This window comes from Pseudophryne corroboree, chromosome 2, assembly GCF_028390025.1.
Source record: "Pseudophryne corroboree isolate aPseCor3 chromosome 2, aPseCor3.hap2, whole genome shotgun sequence".
NCBI classification, from domain to species: domain Eukaryota; kingdom Metazoa; phylum Chordata; class Amphibia; order Anura; family Myobatrachidae; genus Pseudophryne; species Pseudophryne corroboree.
In genome coordinates, this window is record NC_086445.1 from 396,516,136 (window position 1) to 396,536,521 (window position 20,386).

Below are 20,386 nucleotides of genomic sequence, written 5' to 3' on the forward strand. Positions count from 1 at the left end.
CGGGTTCGGTTCCTCGGAATCCGAACCCCCCGAACTTCAGCCTTTTTACACGGGTCCGAGGCAGACTCGGATCTTCCCGCCTTGCTCGGTTAACCCGAGCGCGCCCGAACGTCATCATCCCGCTGTCGGATTCTCGCGAGGCTCGGATTCTATCGCGAGACTCGGATTCTATATAAGGAGCCGCGCGTCGCCGCCATTTTCACACGTGCATTGAGATTGATAGGGAGAGGACGTGGCTGGCGTCCTCTCTGTTAGAATAGATAGAGACACTTGAGTTGATTTACTACTAACTTAGTAATTTTGGGGAGCATTAGGAGTACTCAGAGTGCAGAGTTTTGCTGATAGTTACTAGTGACCACCACCAGTTTTATTTATTATTTAATATAATCCGTTCTCTGCCTGAAAAAAAACGCTACACAGTCACATACCATATCTGTGCTCAGCCTCAGTGTGCTGCATGATAATATCATCTATGTATATCTGACTGTGCTGAGTGCTCACTGCTCACACAGCTGAATTGTGGGGGAGACTGGGGTGCAGTTATAGCAGGAGTACAGTGCACACTTTTGCTGCCAGTGTGACTGACCAGTGACCACCAGTATATTGTCTGCCTGAAAAAGTTAAACACTCCTGTGGTGTTTTTTTTTATTATTCTATAAACGCATTCTGCTGACAGTGTCCAGCAGGTCCGTCATTCATTATATTATATAAATATTTACCTGCAGTAGTGTTATATTTTTTTTGTTCATCTCTATCATCTTTATCATCTCTATATTAGCAGACGCAGTACGGTAGTCCACGGCTGTGGCTACCTCTGTGTCGTCAGTGCTCGTCCATAATTGTATACCTACCTGTGGTGGGGTTTTTTTTTTCTATCTTCTTCATACTAGTAGTTTAGGAGTCTGCTGACAGTGTCCAGCAGGTCCGTCATTATATTATATATACCTGCAGTAGTGATATATATATATATTTTTTATATCATTATCATCTCTATACTAGCAGACGCAGTACGGTAGTCCACGGCTGTAGCTACCTCTGTGTCGTCAGTGCTCGTCCATAATTGTATACCTACCTGTGGTGGGTTTTTTTTTTCTATCTTCTTCATACTAGTAGTTTAGGAGTCTGCTGACAGTGTCCAGCAGGTCCGTCATTATATTATATATACCTGCAGTAGTGATATATATATATTTTTTATATCATTATCATCTCTATACTAGCAGACGCAGTACGGTAGTCCACGGCTGTAGCTACCTCTGTGTCGTCAGTGCTCGTCCATAATTGTATACCTACCTGTGGTGGTTTTTTTTTTCTATCTTCTTCATACTAGTAGTTTAGGAGTCTGCTGACAGTGTCCAGCAGGTCCGTCATTATATTATATATACCTGCAGTAGTGATATATATATTTTTTTTATATCATTATCATCTCTATACTAGCAGACGCAGTACGGTAGTCCACGGCTGTAGCTACCTCTGTGTCGTCAGTCACTCGTCATCCATAAGTATACTAGTATCCATCCATCTCCATTGTTTACCTGAGGTGCCTTTTAGTTGTGCCTATTAAAATATGGAGAACAAAAATGTTGAGGTTCCAAAAATAGGGAAAGATCAAGATCCACTTCCACCTCGTGCTGAAGCTGCTGCCACTAGTCATGGCCGAGACGATGAAATTCCATCAACGTCGTCTGCCAAGGCCGATGCCCAATGTCATAGTACAGAGCATGTAAAATCCAAAACACAAAATATCAGTAAAAAAAGGACTCAAAAATCTAAAATAAAATCGTCGTCGGAGAAGCGTAAACTTGCCAATATGCCATTTACCACACGGAGTGGCAAGGAACGGCTGAGGCCCTGGCCTATGTTCATGGCTAGTGGTTCAGCTTCACATGAGGATGGAAGCACTCAGCCTCTCGCTAGAAAAATGAAAAGACTTAAGCTGGCAAAAGCACAGCAAAGAACTGTGCGTTCTTCGAAATCACAAATCCACAAGGAGAGTCCAATTGTGTCGGTTGCGATGCCTGACCTTCCCAACACTGGACATGAAGAGCATGCGCCTTCCACCATTTGCACGCCCCCTGCAAGTGCTGGAAGGAGCACCCGCAGTCCAGTTCCTGATAGTCAGATTGAAGATGTCAGTGTTGAAGTACACCAGGATGAGGAGGATATGGGTGTTGCTGGCGCTGGGGAGGAAATTGACGAGGAGGATTCTGATGGTGAGGTGGTTTGTTTAAGTCAGGCACCCGGGGAGACACCTGTTGTCCGTGGGAGGAATATGGCCATTGACATGCCTGGTGAAAATACCAAAAAAATCAGCTCTTCAGTGTGGAAGTATTTCAACAGAAATGCGGACAACAGGTGTCAAGCCGTGTGTTGCCTTTGTCAAGCTGTAATAAGTAGGGGTAAGGACGTTAACCACCTCGGAACATCCTCCCTTATACGTCACCTGCAGCGCATTCATCATAAGTCAGTGACAAGTTCAAAAACTTTGGGCGACAGCGGAAGCAGTCCACTGACCAGTAAATCCCTTCCTCTTGTAACCAAGCTCACGCAAACCACCCCACCAACTCCCTCAGTGTCAATTTCCTCCTTCCCCAGGAATGCCAATAGTCCTGCAGGCCATGTCACTGGCAATTCTGACGAGTCCTCTCCTGCCTGGGATTCCTCCGATGCATCCTTGAGTGTAACGCCTACTGCTGCTGGCGCTGCTGTTGTTGCTGCTGGGAGTCGATGGTCATCCCAGAGGGGAAGTCGTAAGACCACTTTTACTACTTCCACCAAGCAATTGACTGTCCAACAGTCCTTTTTCGAGGAAGATGAAATATCACAGCAGTCATCCTGCTGCAAAGCGGATAACTGAGGCCTTGGCATCCTGGGCGGTGAGAAATGTGGTTCCGGTATCCATCATTACTGCAGAGCCAACTATAGACTTGTTTGAGGTACTGTGTCCCCGGTACCAAATACCATCTAGGTTCCATTTCTCTAGGCAGGCGATACCGAAAATGTACACAGACCTCAGAAAAAGACTCACCAGTGTCCTAAAAAATGCAGTTGTACCCAATGTCCACTTAACCACGGACATGTGGACAAGTGGAGCAGGGCAGACTCAGGACTATATGACTGTGACAGCCCACTGGGTAGATGTATTGACTCCCGCCGCAAGAACAGCAGCGGCGGCACCAGTAGCAGCATCTCGCAAACGCCAACTCTTTCCTAGGCAGGCTACGCTTTGTATCACCGCTTTCCAGAATACGCACACAGCTGAAAACCTCTTACGGCAACTGAGGAAGATCATCGCAGAATGGCTTACCCCAATTGGACTCTCCTGTGGATTTGTGGCATCGGACAACGCCAGCAATATTGTGTGTGCATTAAATCTGGGCAAATTCCAGCACGTCCCATGTTTTGCACATACCTTGAATTTGGTGGTGCAGAATTATTTAAAAAACGACAGGGGCGTGCAAGAGATGCTGTCGGTGGCCAGAAGAATTGCGGGACACTTTCGGCGTACAGGCACCACGTACAGAAGACTGGAGCAACACCAAAAACGCCTGAACCTGCCCTGCCATCATCTGAAGCAAGAAGTGGTAACGAGGTGGAATTCAACCCTCTATATGCTTCAGAGGTTGGAGGAGCAGCAAAAGGCCATTCAAGCCTATACAAATGACCACGATATAGGAGGTGGAATGCACCTGTCTCAAGCGCAGTGGAGAATGATTTCAACGTTGTGCAAGGTTCTGCAACCTTTTGAACTTGCCACACGTGAAGTCAGTTCAGACACTGCCAGCCTGAGTCAGGTCATTCCCCTCATCAGGCTTTTGCAGAAGAAGCTGGAGACATTGAAGGAGGAGCTAACACTGAGCGATTCCGCTAGGCATGTGGGACTTGTGGATGGAGCCCTTTATTCGCTTAACAAGGATTCACGGGTGGTCAATCTGTTGAAATCAGAGCACTACATTTTGGCCACCGTGCTCGATCCTAGATTTAAAACCTACGTTGTATCTCTCTTTCTGGCAGACACAAGTCTGCAGGGGTTCAAAGAACTGCTGGTGAGAAAATTGTCAAGTCAAGCGGAACGCGACCTGTCATCATCTCCTCCTTCACATTCTCCCGCAACTGGGGGTGCGAGGAAAAGGCTCAGAATTCCGAGCCCACCCGCTGGCGGTGATGCAGGGCAGTCTGGAGCGACTGCTGATGCTGACATCTGGTCCGGACTGAAGGACCTGCCAACGATTACGGACATGTCGTCTACTGTCACTGCATATGATTCTCTCACCATTGAAAGAATGGTGGAGGATTATATGAGTGACCGCATCCAAGTAGGCACGTCAGACAGTCCGTACGTATACTGGCAGGAAAAAGAGGCAATTTGGAGGCCCTTGCACAAACTGGCTTTATTCTACCTAGTTGCCCTCCCACAAGTGTGTACTCCGAAAGAGTGTTTAGTGCCGCCGCTCACCTTGTCAGCAATCGGCGTACGAGGTTACTTCCAGAAAATGTGGAGAAGATGATGTTCATTAAAATGAATTATAATCAATTCCTCCATGGAGACATTCACCAGCAGCAATTGCCTCCACAAAGTATACAGGGAGCTGTGATGGTGGATTCCAGTGGGGACGAATTGATAATCTGTGAGGAGGGGGATGTACACGGTGATGAATCGGAGGATGATGATGAGGTGGACATCTTGCCTCTGTAGAGCCAGTTTGTGCAAGGAGAGATTAATTGCTTCTTTTTTGGTGGGGGTCCAAACCAACCCGTCATTTCAGTCACAGTCGTGTGGCAGACCCTGTCACTGAAATGATGGGTTGGTTAAAGTGTGCATGTCCTGTTTATACAACATAAGGGTGGGTGGGAGGGCCCAAGGACAATTCCATCTTGCACCTCTTTTTTCTTTCATTTTTCTTTACGTCATGTGCTGTTTGGGGAGTATTTTTTGGAAGGGCCATCCTGCGTGACACTGCAGTGCCACTCCTAGATGGGCCAGGTGTTTGTGTCGGCCACTTGGGTCGCTGAGCTTAGTCACACAGCTACCTCATTGCGCCTCTTTTTTTCTTTGCGTCATGTGCTGTTTGGGGAGTGTTTTTTGGAAGGGCCATCCTGCGTGACACTGCAGTGCCACTCCTAGATGGGCCAGGTGTTTGTGTCGGCCACTTGGGTCGCTGAGCTTAGTCATCCAGCGACCTCGGTGCAAATTTTAGGACTAAAAATAATATTGTGAGGTGTGAGGTGTTCAGAATAGACTGAAAATGAGTGGAAATTATGGTTATTGAGGTTAATAATACTTTGGGATCAAAATGACCCCCAAATTCTATGATTTAAGCTGTTTTTTAGGGTTTTTTGAAAAAAAACACCCGAATCCAAAACACACCCGAATCCGACAAAAAAAAATAAGAATTTACTTACCGATAATTCTATTTCTCGTAGTCCGTAGTGGATGCTGGGGACTCCGTCAGGACCATGGGGAATAGCGGCTCCGCAGGAGACAGGGCACAAAAATAAAGCTTTAGGATTAGGTGGTGTGTACTGGCTCCTCCCCCTATGACCCTCCTCCAAGCCTCAGTTAGGATACTGTGCCCGGACGAGCGTACACAATAAGGAAGGATATTGAATCCCGGGTAAGACTCATACCAGCCACACCAATCACACCGTATAACTTGTGATCTGAACCCAGTTAACAGTATGACAAACGTAGGAGCCTCTGAACAGACGGCTCACAACAATAACAACCCGAATTTGTTTGTAACAATAACTATGTACAAGTATTGCAGACAATCCGCACTTGGGATGGGCGCCCAGCATCCACTACGGACTACGAGAAATAGAATTATCGGTAAGTAAATTCTTATTTTCTCTAACGTCCTAAGTGGATGCTGGGGACTCCGTCAGGACCATGGGGATTATACCAAAGCTCCCAAACGGGCGGGAGAGTGCGGATGACTCTGCAGCACCGAATGAGAGAACTCAAGGTCCTCCTCAGCCAGGGTATCAAATTTGTAGAATTTTGCAAACGTGTTTGCCCCTGACCAAGTAGCAGCTCGGCAGAGTTGTAATGCCGAGACCCCCCGGGCAGCCGCCCAGGATGAGCCCACTTTCCTTGTGGAATGGGCCTTGACAGATTTAGGTTGTGGCAAACCTGCCACAGAATGTGCAAGTTGAATTGTGCTACAAATCCAACGAGCAATCGTCTGCTTAGAAGCAGGAGCACCCATCTTGTTGGGTGCATACAATATAAACAGTGAGTCAGACTTTCTGACTCCCGCCGTTCTTGAAATATATATTTTCAATGCCCGGACCACGTCCAACAACTTGGAATCCTCCAAATCGTTAGTAGCCGCAGGCACCACAATAGGCTGGTTCAGGTGAAACGCTGACACCACCTTAGGCAGAAAATGAGGACGCGTCCGCAGTTCTGCCCTGTCCGTATGGAAAATCAGATATGGGCTCTTATATGATAAAGCCGCCAATTCTGATACTCTCCTGGCTGAAGCCAGGGCCAGTAGCATGGTTACTTTCCATGTAAGATACTTCAACTCCACCGATTTGAGCGGCTCAAACCAATGGGATTTGAGAAAATCCAAGACTACATTAAGATCCCACGGTGCCACTGGGGGCACAACCGGGGGCTGTATATGTAGTACTCCTTTTACAAAAGTCTGGACTTCAGGAACTGAAGCCAATTCTTTCTGGAAGAAAATCGACAGGGCCGAAATTTGAACCTTAATGGACCCCAATTTGAGGCCCATAGACAATCCTGTTTGCAGGAAATGTAGGAATCGACCCAGTTGAAATTCCTCCGTGGGGGCCTTCCTGGCCTCACACCACGCAACATATTTTCTCCAAATGCGGTGATAATGTTGTGCAGTCACCTCCTTCCTGGCTTTTACCAGTGTAGGAATGACCTCTTCCGGAATGCCTTTTTCCCTTAGAATTCGGCGTTCAACCGCCATGCCGTCAAACGCAGCCGCGGTAAGTCTTGGAATAGACACGGTCCCTGCTGAAGCAGGTCCCGTCTTAGAGGTAGAGGCCACGGATCCTCCGTGAGCATCTCTTGAAGTTCCGGGTACCAAGTTCTTCTTGGCCAATCCGGAGCCACTAGTATCGTTCTTACTCCCTTTTGCCGTATAATTCTCAGTACTTTTGGTATGAGAGGCAGAGGAGGGAACACATACACTGACTGGAACACCCACGGTGTTACCAGAGCGTCCACAGCTATTGCCTGAGGGTCTCTTGACCTGGCGCAATACTTGTCCAGTTTTTTGTTGAGGCGGGACGCCATCATATCCACCATTGGTTTTTCCCAACGGTTCACAATCATGTGGAAGACTTCTGGATGAAGTCCCCACTCTCCCGGGTGTAGATCGTGTCTGCTGAGGAAGTCTGCTTCCCAGTTGTCCACTCCCGGAATGAATACTGCTGACAGTGCTATCACATGATCTTCCGCCCAGCGAAGAATCCTTGCAGCTTCTGCCATTGCTGTCCTGCTTCTTGTGCCGCCCTGTCTGTTTACGTGGGCGACTGCCGTGATGTTGTCCGACTGGATCAACACCTGCTGACCCTGAAGCAGGGGTTTTGCCAGACTTAGAGCATTGTAAATCGCTCTTAGCTCCAGTATATTTATGTGAAGAGACATCTCCAGGCTTGACCATACTCCCTGGAAGTTTCTTCCCTGTGTGACCGCTCCCCAGCCTCTCAGACTGGCATCCGTGGTCACCAGGACCCAGTCCTGTATGCCGAATCTGCGGCCCTTGCGATCCGGACCATTTGTCCAGCAGATCCCACTGAAAAGTTCGTGCGTGGAATCTGCCGAATGGAATCGCTTCGTAAGAAGCCACCATCTTTCCCAGGACTCTTGTGCATTGATGCACAGACACTGTCCCTGGTTTTAGGAGGTTCCTGACAAGTTCGGATAACTCCCTGGCTTTCTCCTCCGGAAGAAACACCTTTTTCTGAACCGTGTCCAGAATCATTCCCAGGAACAGCAGACGTGTCGTCGGGGTCAACTGAGATTTTGGAAAATTCAGAATCCACCCGTGTTGTTGCAGCACTAGTTGGGTTAGTGCTACTCCGTCCTCCAGCTGTTCTCTGGACCTTGCCCTTATCAGGAGATCGTCCAAGTAAGGGATAATTAATACGCCTCTTCTTCGCAGAAGAATCATCATTTCGGCCATTACCTTGGTAAAGACCCGAGGTGCCGTGGACAATCCAAACGGCAGCGTCTGAAACTGATAATGACAGTTTTGCACCACGAACCTGAGGTACCCTTGATGTGAAGGGCAAATTGGGACATGCAGGTAAGCATCCTTTATGTCCAGGGACACCATAAAGTCCCCTTCTTCCAGATTCGCTATCACTGCTCTGAGTGACTCCATCTTGAACTTGAATTTTTGTATGTACAGGTTCAAAGATTTCAGATTTAGAATAGGTCTTACCGAGCCGTCCGGCTTCGGTACCACAAATAGCGTGGAGTAATACCCCTTTCCCTGTTGTAGGAGGGGTACCTTGACTATCACCTGCTGAGAAAACAGCTTGTGAATGGCTTCCAATACCGTCGCCCTGTCTGAGGGAGACGTTGGCAAAGCAGACTTTAGGAACCGGCGAGGGGGAGACTTCTCGAATTCCAACCTGTAACCCTGAGATACTACCTGCAGAATCCAGGGGTCCACCTGTGAGCAAGCCCACTGTGCGCTGAAATTCTTGAGTCGACCCCCCACCGCTCCTGAGTCCGCTTGTAAGGCCCCAGCGTCATGCTGAGGGCTTTGCAGAACCCTGGGAGGGCTTCTGTTCCTGGGCAGGGGCTGCTTGCTGCCCTCTCTTACCCCTTCCTCTGCCCCGAGGCAGATATGACTGTCCTTTTATCCGCTTGTTCTTATAGGACCGAAAGGACTGCGGCTGAAAAGACGGTGTCTTTTTCTGTTGGGAGGGGGTCTGAGGTAAAAAAGTGGATTTTCCGGCAGTTGCGTGGCCACCAGATCCGATAGACCGACGCCAAATAATTCCTCCCCTTTATACGGCAATACTTCCATATGTCGTTTGGAATCCGCATCACCTGACCACTGTCGCGTCCATAAACTCCTTCTGGCAGATATGGACATCGCATTTACTCTCGATGCCAGAGTGCAAATATCTCTCTGCGCATCTCGCATATAAAGGAAAGCATCCTTTAATTGCTCTATAGTCAATAAAATACTGTCCCTATCCAGGGTATCAATATTTTCAGTCAGGGAATCCAACCAGACGACCCCAGCACTGCACATCCAGGCTGAGGCGATGGCTGGTCGCAGTATAACACCAGTATGTGTGTATATACTTTTTAGGGTAGTTTCCAGTCTCCTATCCGCTGGATCCCTGAGGGCGGCCGTATCAGGAGACGGTAACGCCACTTGTTTTGATAAGCGTGTGAGCGCCTTATCCACCCTAGGGGGTGTTTCCCAGCGCGCCCTAACCTCTGTCGGGAAAGGGTATAATGCTAATAACTTTTTTGAAATTAGCATTTTTCTATCTGGGTTAACCCACGCTTCATCACATACATCATTTAATTCCTCTGATTCAGGAAAAACTACAGGTAGTTTTTTCACCCCCCACATAATACCCCTTTTTGTGGTACTTGCAGTATCAGAGATATGCAAAGCCTCCTTCATTGCCGTGATCATATAACGTGTGGCCCTACTTGAAAATACGTTTGTTTCATCACCGTCGACACTAGATTCAGTGTCTGTGTCTGGGTCTGTGTCGACCGACTGAGGTAAAGGGCGCTTTACAGCCCCTGACGGTGTCTGAGACGCCTGGGCAGGTACTAACTGGTTTGCCGGCCGTCTCATGTCGTCAACTGATTTTTGTAATGTGCTGACATTATCACGTAATTCCATAAACAAAGCCATCCATTCCGGTGTCGACTCCCTGGGGGGTGACATCACCATTATCGGCAATTGCTCTGCCTCCACACCAACATCGTCCTCATACATGTCGACACACACGTACCGACACACAGCAGACACACAGGGAATGCTCTTATCGAAGACAGGACCCCACTAGCCCTTTGGGGAGACAGAGGGAGAGTTTGCCAGCACACACCCAAGCGCTATAATATATATGGGAACAACCTTATATAAGTGTTGTTCCTTATAGCAGCTTAAATATATCCAATATATCGCCAAAAAATGCCCCCCCTCTCTGTTTTACCCTGTTTCTGTAGTGCAGTGCAGGGGAGAGTCCTGGGAGCCTTCCTCACAGCGGAGCTGAGCAGGAAAATGGCGCTGTGTGCTGAGGAGAATAAGCCCCGCCCCCTATTTCGGCGGGCTTTCCTCCCGTAGTTTTAGATAACTGGCATGGGTTAAATACATACATATAGCCTCAATGGCTATATGTGATGTATTCTTTTGCCATAAGGTATTAAAATATTGCTGCCCAGGGCGCCCCCAGCAGCGCCCTGCACCCTCCGTGACCGCTTGGTGTGAAGTGTGTGACAACAATGGCGCACAGCTGCAGTGCTGTGCGCTACCTTCATGAAGACTGAAGAGCCTTCTGCCGCCTGTTTCCGGACCTTCAATCTTCAGCATCTGTAAGGGGGGTCGGCGGCGCGGCTCCGGGACGAACCCCAGGGTGAGACCTGTGTTCCGACTCCCTCTGGAGCTAATGGTGTCCAGTAGCCTAAGAATCCAATCCATCCTGCACGCAGGTGAGTTGAAATTCTCTCCCCTAAGTCCCTCGATGCAGTGAGCCTGTTGCCAGCAGGACTCACTGAAAATAAAAAACCTAAAAAACTTTTTCTAAGCAGCTCTTTAGGAGAGCCACCTAGATTGCACCCTGCTCGGACGGGCACAAAAACCTAACTGAGGCTTGGAGGAGGGTCATAGGGGGAGGAGCCAGTACACACCACCTAATCCTAAAGCTTTATTTTTGTGCCCTGTCTCCTGCGGAGCCGCTATTCCCCATGGTCCTGACGGAGTCCCCAGCATCCACTTAGGACGTTAGAGAAAATTCGGTGAGGTTTTGCCAAAACGCGTTCGAACCCAAAACACGGCCACGGAACCGAACCCAAAACCAAAACACAAAACCCGAAAAATTTCCGGTGCACATTTGAAACATATCTGTAAGTTCAGGCCCGTCCCCTTCATTTCCTTGGCCTTCCACTTGAACTCTACCCTTCTATCTCCCAACCAGAGAACCAGGCCCTCTCCCTCCTTCCAGTCTACCCTGTCCATTTGACAAGGGACCATATCATGGTAAGTGCATGTGGAGGATGGTAGTTAATGTTATTGTAGGGAATGTAGTGCAGTGCTGGGATGTAGTGCAGTGTGTACGGGGGATGTAGTGCTGCCTAGGGGGATATAGTGCAGGTATGTAGTGTGGCGTGTAGGGGATATGTAATGCAGCTGTAGGGAGGGGGTGTAGTGTAGTGATGTGGTGCAGTGCAGGAATGTAGTGCAGTGTGTAGGGGGGATGTAGTGTAGTGATGTAGTGGAGTGTATAGGGGGATGTAGTGCAGGGTATAGGGGGATGTAAGGTAGTGATGTAGTACATCATATAGTGGGGATGAAGTGCAGTGATGTGATGTAATGGAGTGGAGATGTGGGGAACACACTGCGGCAGAGGGGTATGTCAGGAAGACACTGGAGGCATTTGAGGTCACACAGGGAAGCATGTGGGGAAAATGCTGCTGTGGATTGCCAGTATGAATTTTCAGCATACATGCAGCTACACTACCTCTATTCATGTTTGGTTCATAAGTCATCGTTATCAGAGCACTCTTGCACCAGCCCTATTCCTGGTGCAAGAGATCCAACTGAAAAGAGTTGTGTCTATAAATATACTCTACAGTCACAAGCGGTATATACACTGCTACTGTATAATATGCTAAATTCACATGAAGATTTTGTGAAACAACTTACAATTAGATTTATTAATGTCTCCCACTGATTTTAGAGAAAGTACTCACTGATTTTATGGTTTTGATTGTGAGCTCCAAGTTCTCAATATTTTTTTGTTGTCGTCTAACTTCATTCTGAAAGTACAACAGAGAATAATAACGTGTTTGTATAAATATATGCATTTTTCAGATTATACTGTATTTTAATAAAAAAGTGTGCAGAATTATTTAATGTGCTTATTGTTTCCTATGAGGTACAAGACCACAATCTACAATAACAGACAATAATACTTGGATAATAACTTAGAATAGTTCTATATTATTAGCCAGGCAATTTGAGTAAAGCTCCACAGGTCCTTTTTTAATGCTTGCTTTGGGACCAAAATTTCTTAAAATCTGTACAGTCTGCTATGCGGACCATACAGCAGCCGGGGATTACCGACGCCGATCAGACCCCCTGATCAAAAAAGCAGCATGCACTGTTCTGTACTCTATTTTTTTGTTATTGATTGAATCTAACCACAATAAAAAAAATGACAGAAACGGTAATATATAGTGTATTTAGGTACACTCAAATTGAGAAATGGAGTTGGGCATTGCTGTGCCCAGATACTTTGTGTCCTAATGCATAAGGCTGATAATGGTAGGTATTTATGGGGACTAAGCAGTGATAAAAGTGGAGAAGTGAGTCAGTGGAGAAGTGCCCATGGCAACCAATCAGCACTGAAGTAACATCTATAATTTGCATACTATAAAATTATACAGAGCTGCTAATTGGTTGATGGGGCAACTTCTCCACTGGCTCACTTCTCCGCTCTTATCACTGCTTAGTAAATGTCTCCCTTAGAGTATAAACCCCATGAATTATTTCAAGGTCTTGGAGTACATAAAGGGTCCCAAATAGCAGGACATGGTGGTATAGTTTTGTATGTTTATCATTAACGTTAAGATTATTTGTTTTTGTTATTGTCCCATGTAAGGATAAACCAAGGGTACAACATCTTATTGCTAGGGTGTATTTTACTAATAAGCATAAGTAGCTTGAATGCATGTTTAATTAGACCACAAATTAGTTCATTCATTAATGTGGTTGAGAGGGTCAGTGATAAGGACTATAAGGGGTCTATGTACTAAGCCTTGGATGGAGATAAAGTGGACGGAGATAAAGCATCAGCCAATCAGCTCTTAACTGTCATTTTTCAAACCCAGTCTGTGACATGGCAGTTAAGAGCTGATTGGCTGGTACTTTATCTCCGTCCACTTTATCTCCATCCAAGGCTTAGTAAATTCCCTTATTTATCACAGGGGACACAACGGAAATTACATTTAATATGTACAGTGCTGATTTTCCAAAAATCCAGAAAAAAAGGGGTGAAGTAGTTAACATGTATTATTGGCCGTGAACAATTCATACTGACTTTTTAGGGGTAGGAGAAGGACAAGACAGATGCCATGTAAGAGGTATGACTGTTTTCAGAATCTAATAACATAAAAAGAGAACATTAATAATGTTTTATCCCTGTATTACATTTCAAAGGAAGTAGACATGCAGCATTATTATTCCCTTATTACCTAGTTATGAGTTGATATATGGGGTCAAGTTGAAAACAGCTGTTTAAGTTAAATCTATTTTAAGGAAAGGGTGGACAAATGGGACATTGATAGAATGGACAGATTAAAAGTCAAATGTCTCATACCTTAACTGGATAGGCTTGCTCAGATGAACGCTTTGAAAGAATTTGTGAAATGCCAGATCCAAAGGTTATGTGGTGTAAGTAAGCCATTTAACAATACAGCAGTCACCACTGGTGTCTGCTCTTGTCAGCTGTTCTCATTGGTGGTAGTATAAACCAATAGTTAGCATTCTTTATTTTCCATTGTTTTGATCTCACATGTGGATTACACCACTCCCTGTGCCAATAGCAGATGTGCTCTGTCATTAGGTTTAATGATTATGGAGCCTGCATTATCTTTATAGACTTTTGGTTGCATTTATTGAGCACATTTTTTCAAAGTACTTATCTGAATGAGAACTTACAGTACATTGGACCCCATATAGCAAAAATGCAACAACTTGCGATTGCATGCTGGGGGCCGCTCAGCACAGGGCATGGCAACCCCGCATGCTAATGGCGGACAGCGATCACAATTCAATTGTGATCGCATTGATAAATAAGGGAAGCCCCCCTACCTCCGCAGTCTGTCTGCGTATGCAGTCGGGCCACCGCCATGTTTCCTGACACAGCAGCCGCATGTGAAGTAATACAGCTGCCCTGAACCTGCCCCTTTTCCGGCAACACGGCGACACTGCCCCCACAATGCTACAGTATGTTGCCGGCCCCGCAACGGGACCTGCACGTGCGCACTATGCCGAGATTAGAGAAAATGTGATTGCATCGTATTTGCAAACAATGCTGAATAAGGCCCATTGGCCAATTATCTATGACTATCTGCATAGCCCTGTGATATGGCTGAAAATCTCTTTTTTTTAGTGTGGCTGTAGTAAGCAGATTACTTTTATATATAATTAACAACCTCTTTTTAAGGTACTCATAAAATTTCGGTTACAGTATGTTATCTTGCTACTTGAATATATATTTGTGAATCTTACAGATGGCCACTGTTTATACACTATTACAGATCATAATAAAAGCACCACATAAGGATTGCTCACCTTTAACGCTTGATAGGACATGTGCTAATGGTGCATGTAACAGACCCTCCAACATGACCCGCCCCACTAGGTACAAAATGCTCTGTTTCTGGACTTCCCTCTTAATTTATGATTTCCATCACCTGTGAAGAACTAGTTAAATGATAAGAAAGCTGTTTCTTCACAGGTGATGGCAATAATAAATTAAGAGGGAAGTCCAGAAACAGAGCATTTTGTACCTAGTGGGGCGGGTCATGTTGGAGGGTATGATGTAATAGATTGGTGTAGGTACATTAGAGAGTCATTAGCAGTTAGACAAGCAGTACTACAAGCTGAATTCTTGTGTCACATATTAATCAAATAATTTACCACTGTGTCAGAATACAGCATTAGTGCAGTCAGAGATTGTGTGCTCAGACATGTTTTTTTTTTAATTTTTTTTTAAATAATGGCAAATGACATTATTTTGTTATGATACAAATGCTGGCAACACAAATTACACACATTACAATCTAATAGAATTACAGAAGACCACCCATATGAAAGGCAAGCTACACAGAGCCAATCAGATAACGGTAGTGGCGTTTTACCAATAGCTGGTGTCAAAGGAGCTTTTATGTGACACACTCTTACTAAAATAATTTATTAAATTAGTGTCAAATTAATACATTTAATTTTATAAATCTGCATGCAAGATTATATCATTTTTTCACTTAGTATTTCATTAGTACATTACATATACATTAGTAGTCCTTTTTACAACGTGTTTCCTTTTAACTGTGGCCTGGAAAGTGCCAACATATGCCAGCGAAATCTGTTTTTTTAGTTACAGCTTTTAATAGTGTATAAGAAAGAAGAATGTGGTGTATAAAGAAGGGGCACTTTTCAATGGATGCTTATCAGCTCAGCAAAAACCACTTGCACACCTTCCAACTGGTATTATTTCCGAATAGTCTTGATTTGATTCAAAACAACAAATAATACAATTAAACTAACAGGAGATGAAAAGTGAGAATGGGGTGTGGGGGGGGGGGGGGGTGAGGGGGGAGAGAGAGTTTGGGCACACCATGGGTGTACTTACTTTTTTTCTGCTATTTTTTTAATACTGGGAGATGAGCTCTTATGTAGCCAACCAAAATCCAGCCAGGTGTGGCAGCTGAGGATGATCCCTTTTGGTATTGCCTAATGGTGCCCGTACATTAAGGCTCTATTGAACCAAGTCTTTGTTCTGCTGATGATTTGGTTGGCTGATCGGCAAAATCCAACATATTGCACAGTCTCCATTGGACAATTCCAAAATTCCAACTCAAAAATAATTGGAATCAGCAAGTCTGGTATTTTTAACATGATGTATTTTGCTGATCCCCAATGAAGTCGTTGATCATCGGAGTACACCCTGGAATCGGGGATTTGCCTGATTGAAGTACAGTATGGGCAACATAAGTCTAAAGCAACTAGTAAGGAAAGTGTTTTGACTAAAAGGAATGAACATTTTCTTTAATATACACGCTCCTTCCTTCTAACTAGCTAGAAACCTTGAGATAAATATGTATAGAACTGGTGGGTATAAATGTTCTACACAAAATGTGCGTAATAATTGGCATTTATTATGCAGAATTTGTTTTAATCAATTTTGGACCACATATTACCTGAACTAGTGGCCCTTGTTATGGCTTTTATGAGAGATGTATCAAACATTCTAAAGAGGACAAGTGGCAACCAATCTAGCTATCTTTTATGCTCTAAGTATGCTCTATGAAATTATAGCTAGAAGCTTACTGGATGCTATGGACAACTTCTTCACCTGTCCTCTTCAGAAAGTTTGATACATAGTACTGGTGGCCTCAGTCAATAAACATAGTTACATAGTATCTAAGGATGAAAAAAGACAATTGTCCATCGGGTTCAACCTATTTGTGGTCTCCTATCCACGATTATTTTGTATAAAATTTTGACTGAAGTTGCTGACTGCCGTTCCGATTAACCCCTCTTTTTTATAATAACCATAGTGCGTGACTATGCCCCGTAACCCTGGATATCCTTATCCATTAGGAATTTATCTAACCCATTCTTAAAGGTGTTGACTGAGTTGGCCATTACAAGTCCCTCAGGCAGGGAATTCCAAACACGTATCGTCCTTACCGTAAAAAAGCCTTTACGCCGTATTGTGTGGAATCTCCTCTCCTCTAACCTGAGCGAGTGTCCACGAGTTCTCTGTGTTGATCTAACCAAAAACAGGTCCTGCGCAAGATCTATATATTGTCCCCTTATATATTTGTAAATGTTGATCATGTCCCCTCTTAATCTCCTCTTTTCCAGTGTAAACATGCCTAGTCTTGCAAGCCTTTCCTCGTATTCCATCGTCTCCATACCCTTAATTAGTTTGGTCGCCCGCCTTTGAACCTTTTCTAGCTCCAGGATATCCTTTTTGTAGTAAGGTGCCCAGAATTGTACACAGTATTTAAGGTGTGGCCTCACAAGTGATTTATATAACGGGAGTATAATACTCTCGTCCCTAGCATCAATTCCCCGTTTTATGCATGCTAATATCTTATTAGCCTTCTTTGCTGCAGTCCTACTTTGGGTACTACTGCTTAGTTTGCTATCTATTAGGACACCTAAGTCCTTTTCCAGTACAGAATCCCCTAATTTTACCCCATTTAGTAGGTAGGTGTTATTTTTGTTCTTGTTACCACAGTGCATTACCTTACACTTGTCTGTATTGAAGCGCATTCTCCATTTCGCTGCCCAAGCTTCTAATTTAACTAAGTCATTCTGAAGCGACTCAGCATCCCCCTCCGCATTTATAACTTTACACAATTTGGTATCATCTGCAAAAATTGACACCATGCTCTGTAGACCTTCTGTTAGGTCGTTAATGAAAATATTGAACAACAGCGGTCCTAATACTGAGCCTTGCGGCACACCACTTAGCACTTCAGTCCAAGTTGAAAAAGATCCATTAACCACAACGCGCTGCTCCCTATTATCTAACCAGTTTTTGACCCAGTGCATATTGTGCTTCCTAGCCCTGACTCTTGTAGCTTGTAGATAAGTCTCATGTGTGGTACAGTATCGAACGCTTATACTCCAATAAGCTTTGTTCATAGAGCTCTACTGTAGAACCACCAACCTGCATGTGCTTATGCTTTCTGTACTGATCACAATTGTGATCCCCTGCACAGTTTCCTGATTAAAACAGGGGCACTGGCGGAAACAACACGCCCCCTTTTTCCGTGAGTGGCGAAGCCATGGTCTGTGTCTAGAGATGCAGATTTCTTGGCATTGCGATGGCCAGCCTGCGCAAGCTGAGGCTTACTTAGTCTCAGCCATTTGCAGGCAGGGACGTGCAGTCCGGGGAGGCAGGGGAGGCAGTGCCTCCCCTGTCATTAATGATGAAAAGAATAAAAAAGAAGATACTTATGACACAGATTCTGTGTCATAAGTATGTTCTTTATATTATTCTAATCATTTGACAATGTAAATACCTTGTAAATGAAAATCCAGAAGCAGGGGCGGCTAGGGGGCGGAGTCAATCAGAGGACTGGAAAAGGGCATGAAAAATAACGGTGGAAGCGGCACCAGTACAAGTGCCGCAGAGCAGCAGGGACGTGCTTTCAGCGTATATGAAAGCACGCCCCTGTCTCTGTGATTGGGCAGCAGCTGTATCCTGCTGTCACTGGCAGGACCGGCGACAGGGGGGGTCAAAGGGGGACACCCGTTCCGGGCCTCGATGTGAGGGGCCCCAAGGTCCGGCAGCACGTCATAGATTTAAATAATATAAATTGCGGCATCGCGCCACCCACTGGCCGCCTACTTCGTAGTGGTAAGTAATCATTAACAGTAACAAACTGTCTTTGTTTATTCTGCGTCGCCCCCCCCCCCCCCCCCCCTCGGCCCAGTGGTCACCCCTCAGTGCCCAGCGTCATCTGTCAGTCAGTCGGGCCCGTCCGGACCTCCCCTCCTCTCAGAGTCCTCTGTCCTCACCCGCCCTGTCTGCTGTGACTGATGCTGCCGGCTGCCTGACAGGCGCAGTGGCGCCGGCAGCTATGTGACTATAAAGTGCGGCTCCTCTCCAGCACTTACAGTTAGTAGAGCAGCCCAGGCTTCAGCAAGCGAGCCCCCTCTTCCACCGCAGAGTGCGGTATGCAGGTAAACTCCACTCCATTATGCCCCGCAGAGCCTAATATTGCTGCTGCGGCCAGCCACGCCTTGCACCTCCACGTCTGCCATGAAGCCCCAGACAGAGGCCCAGACCCAGAGTCCCTCATCAGCAGTGCACAGTGACCGGAGTTAGTAACTCAGCATCCCTATTGGGTGGATGCAGGTTTGAGCTGTGCAGCACTTGAGGTCACTGGGCTGGGTAGTGTACGGGACGCAAGCTGTGTGATCAGAGGTCCTGGCCATAGTATCAACCCCCCATGCACTGTCACTATTCCATTCCCCCCCGTCCCCCGTGTTCGGTCCCTATTCCATTCCCCTCCCCCCATGTTCAGTCCAAGGCATTGTGTCAACCCCCCATGTTACCTTCACTATTCCATCCCCCCCATGTATGATCCATATTGCATTCCCCCCCATGTTCAGTCCAAGCCATTGGGTCATCCCCCCCCATGGTCTGTCGCTATTCTATTCCCCCCCCCCCCCCCGTGTGTGGTCCCTATTCCATTTACTATAGTACATTTGCCGCATCTACGCGCTCCTTCCAACCCCTGTCCGGGTGCATGGAAGTACAAAATACTGGCATGTGTGTCTGTGGGGGGGGGGGGGGGGGGGGGGGGGGGGCACAGAGGTATCAGCGTACCAGGCCCCAAGATTTCTGTGGCCGGCCCTGGTCACTGGCAGTGCTTCCGTGTACAGCATCGAAAGCAGAGGAGTGGGAACGATCTCCTATGCGGTAATCTCTCTCTCACACTCTCTCTCTCACACGCTCTTTCTCTCTCACACACACTCACTCTCTCACACTCTCTCTCACACACACACACACACACACACACACACACACACACACACTCACTCACTCTCTCACACTCTCTCTCACACTCTCTCTCTCTCACACTCTCTCTCTCTCACACTCTCCTTGGGATTATTTCATGCTTTTCACCCTCCAGTGGATTAACAAAGTTTGTAAGTATAATTTTCATTTTTACAGGTAACCCTACCCTTTTGGATTCTACATGGACAAGTGGACGTGATCGGCGTGGGATGTAGGTAAGTAATCTCTCTCTCTCATTTTTACAGATATGCCTATCCTCTTGGATTGTACTGGACAAGTAGACGTGATTCTCGGCGTTGGATGTAGGTATGTGTGAGTGTGTAAGTGTGTTTTAATACATTTTTACTTTCAAGGTGTGTGGGATGTGTTTTTATTTGAGTATTTTTTGTTGTTGTAGAACTACAGGTACCAGCGGGCCAGTTATTTCCCCACATGCTGGTACTCGAGGTTCTCCAAGTACCAGCAAGCGGGGGAGGCTTGCCGGGCCTTGTAGTTCCACAACAAAAAACAATATTCTTTTTATTTACACACTTATGGCTATCAGCCCGGCACCCACCGCCCGGGGGTGCTGGGGACTGCCTCGGGCTTCACCCCTGGCCCTTGGGTGCCTGGAGGGAGGGGGGAATCCTTGATTTAAGGGATCCCCACTCCTCCAGGGAACCCCGGCCAGGGGTGACTAGTTGGGGGGGGTAATGCCACAGCCGCAGGGACCAACATAAATGTGTCCCCCGGCTGTGGCATTATGTCCCTGGCTAGTGGAGCCCAGTGCTGGTTTTAAAAATACGGGGGACCCCTACATCTTTTGTCCCCTGTATTTTTGGAACCAGGACTGGACTAAGAGCCCGGTGCTGGTTGTCTAAATACGAGGAACCCCTGT

General features: G+C 46.3%; 1 protein-coding gene across 3 annotated transcripts in view; it reads right to left on the reverse strand.

The window, feature by feature from the left end:
- TSGA10 (testis specific 10) overlaps positions 1-20,386 on the reverse strand; it is a 184,649-nt gene that overhangs the window by 137,208 nt on the left and 27,055 nt on the right. For all 3 annotated transcript variants that reach the window (XM_063953349.1, XM_063953351.1, XM_063953350.1), the window contains one exon: positions 11,933-11,998. In XM_063953349.1, the coding sequence (XP_063809419.1) occupies positions 11,933-11,998 (66 nt within the window). The remainder of the gene's footprint in view (positions 1-11,932; positions 11,999-20,386) is intronic.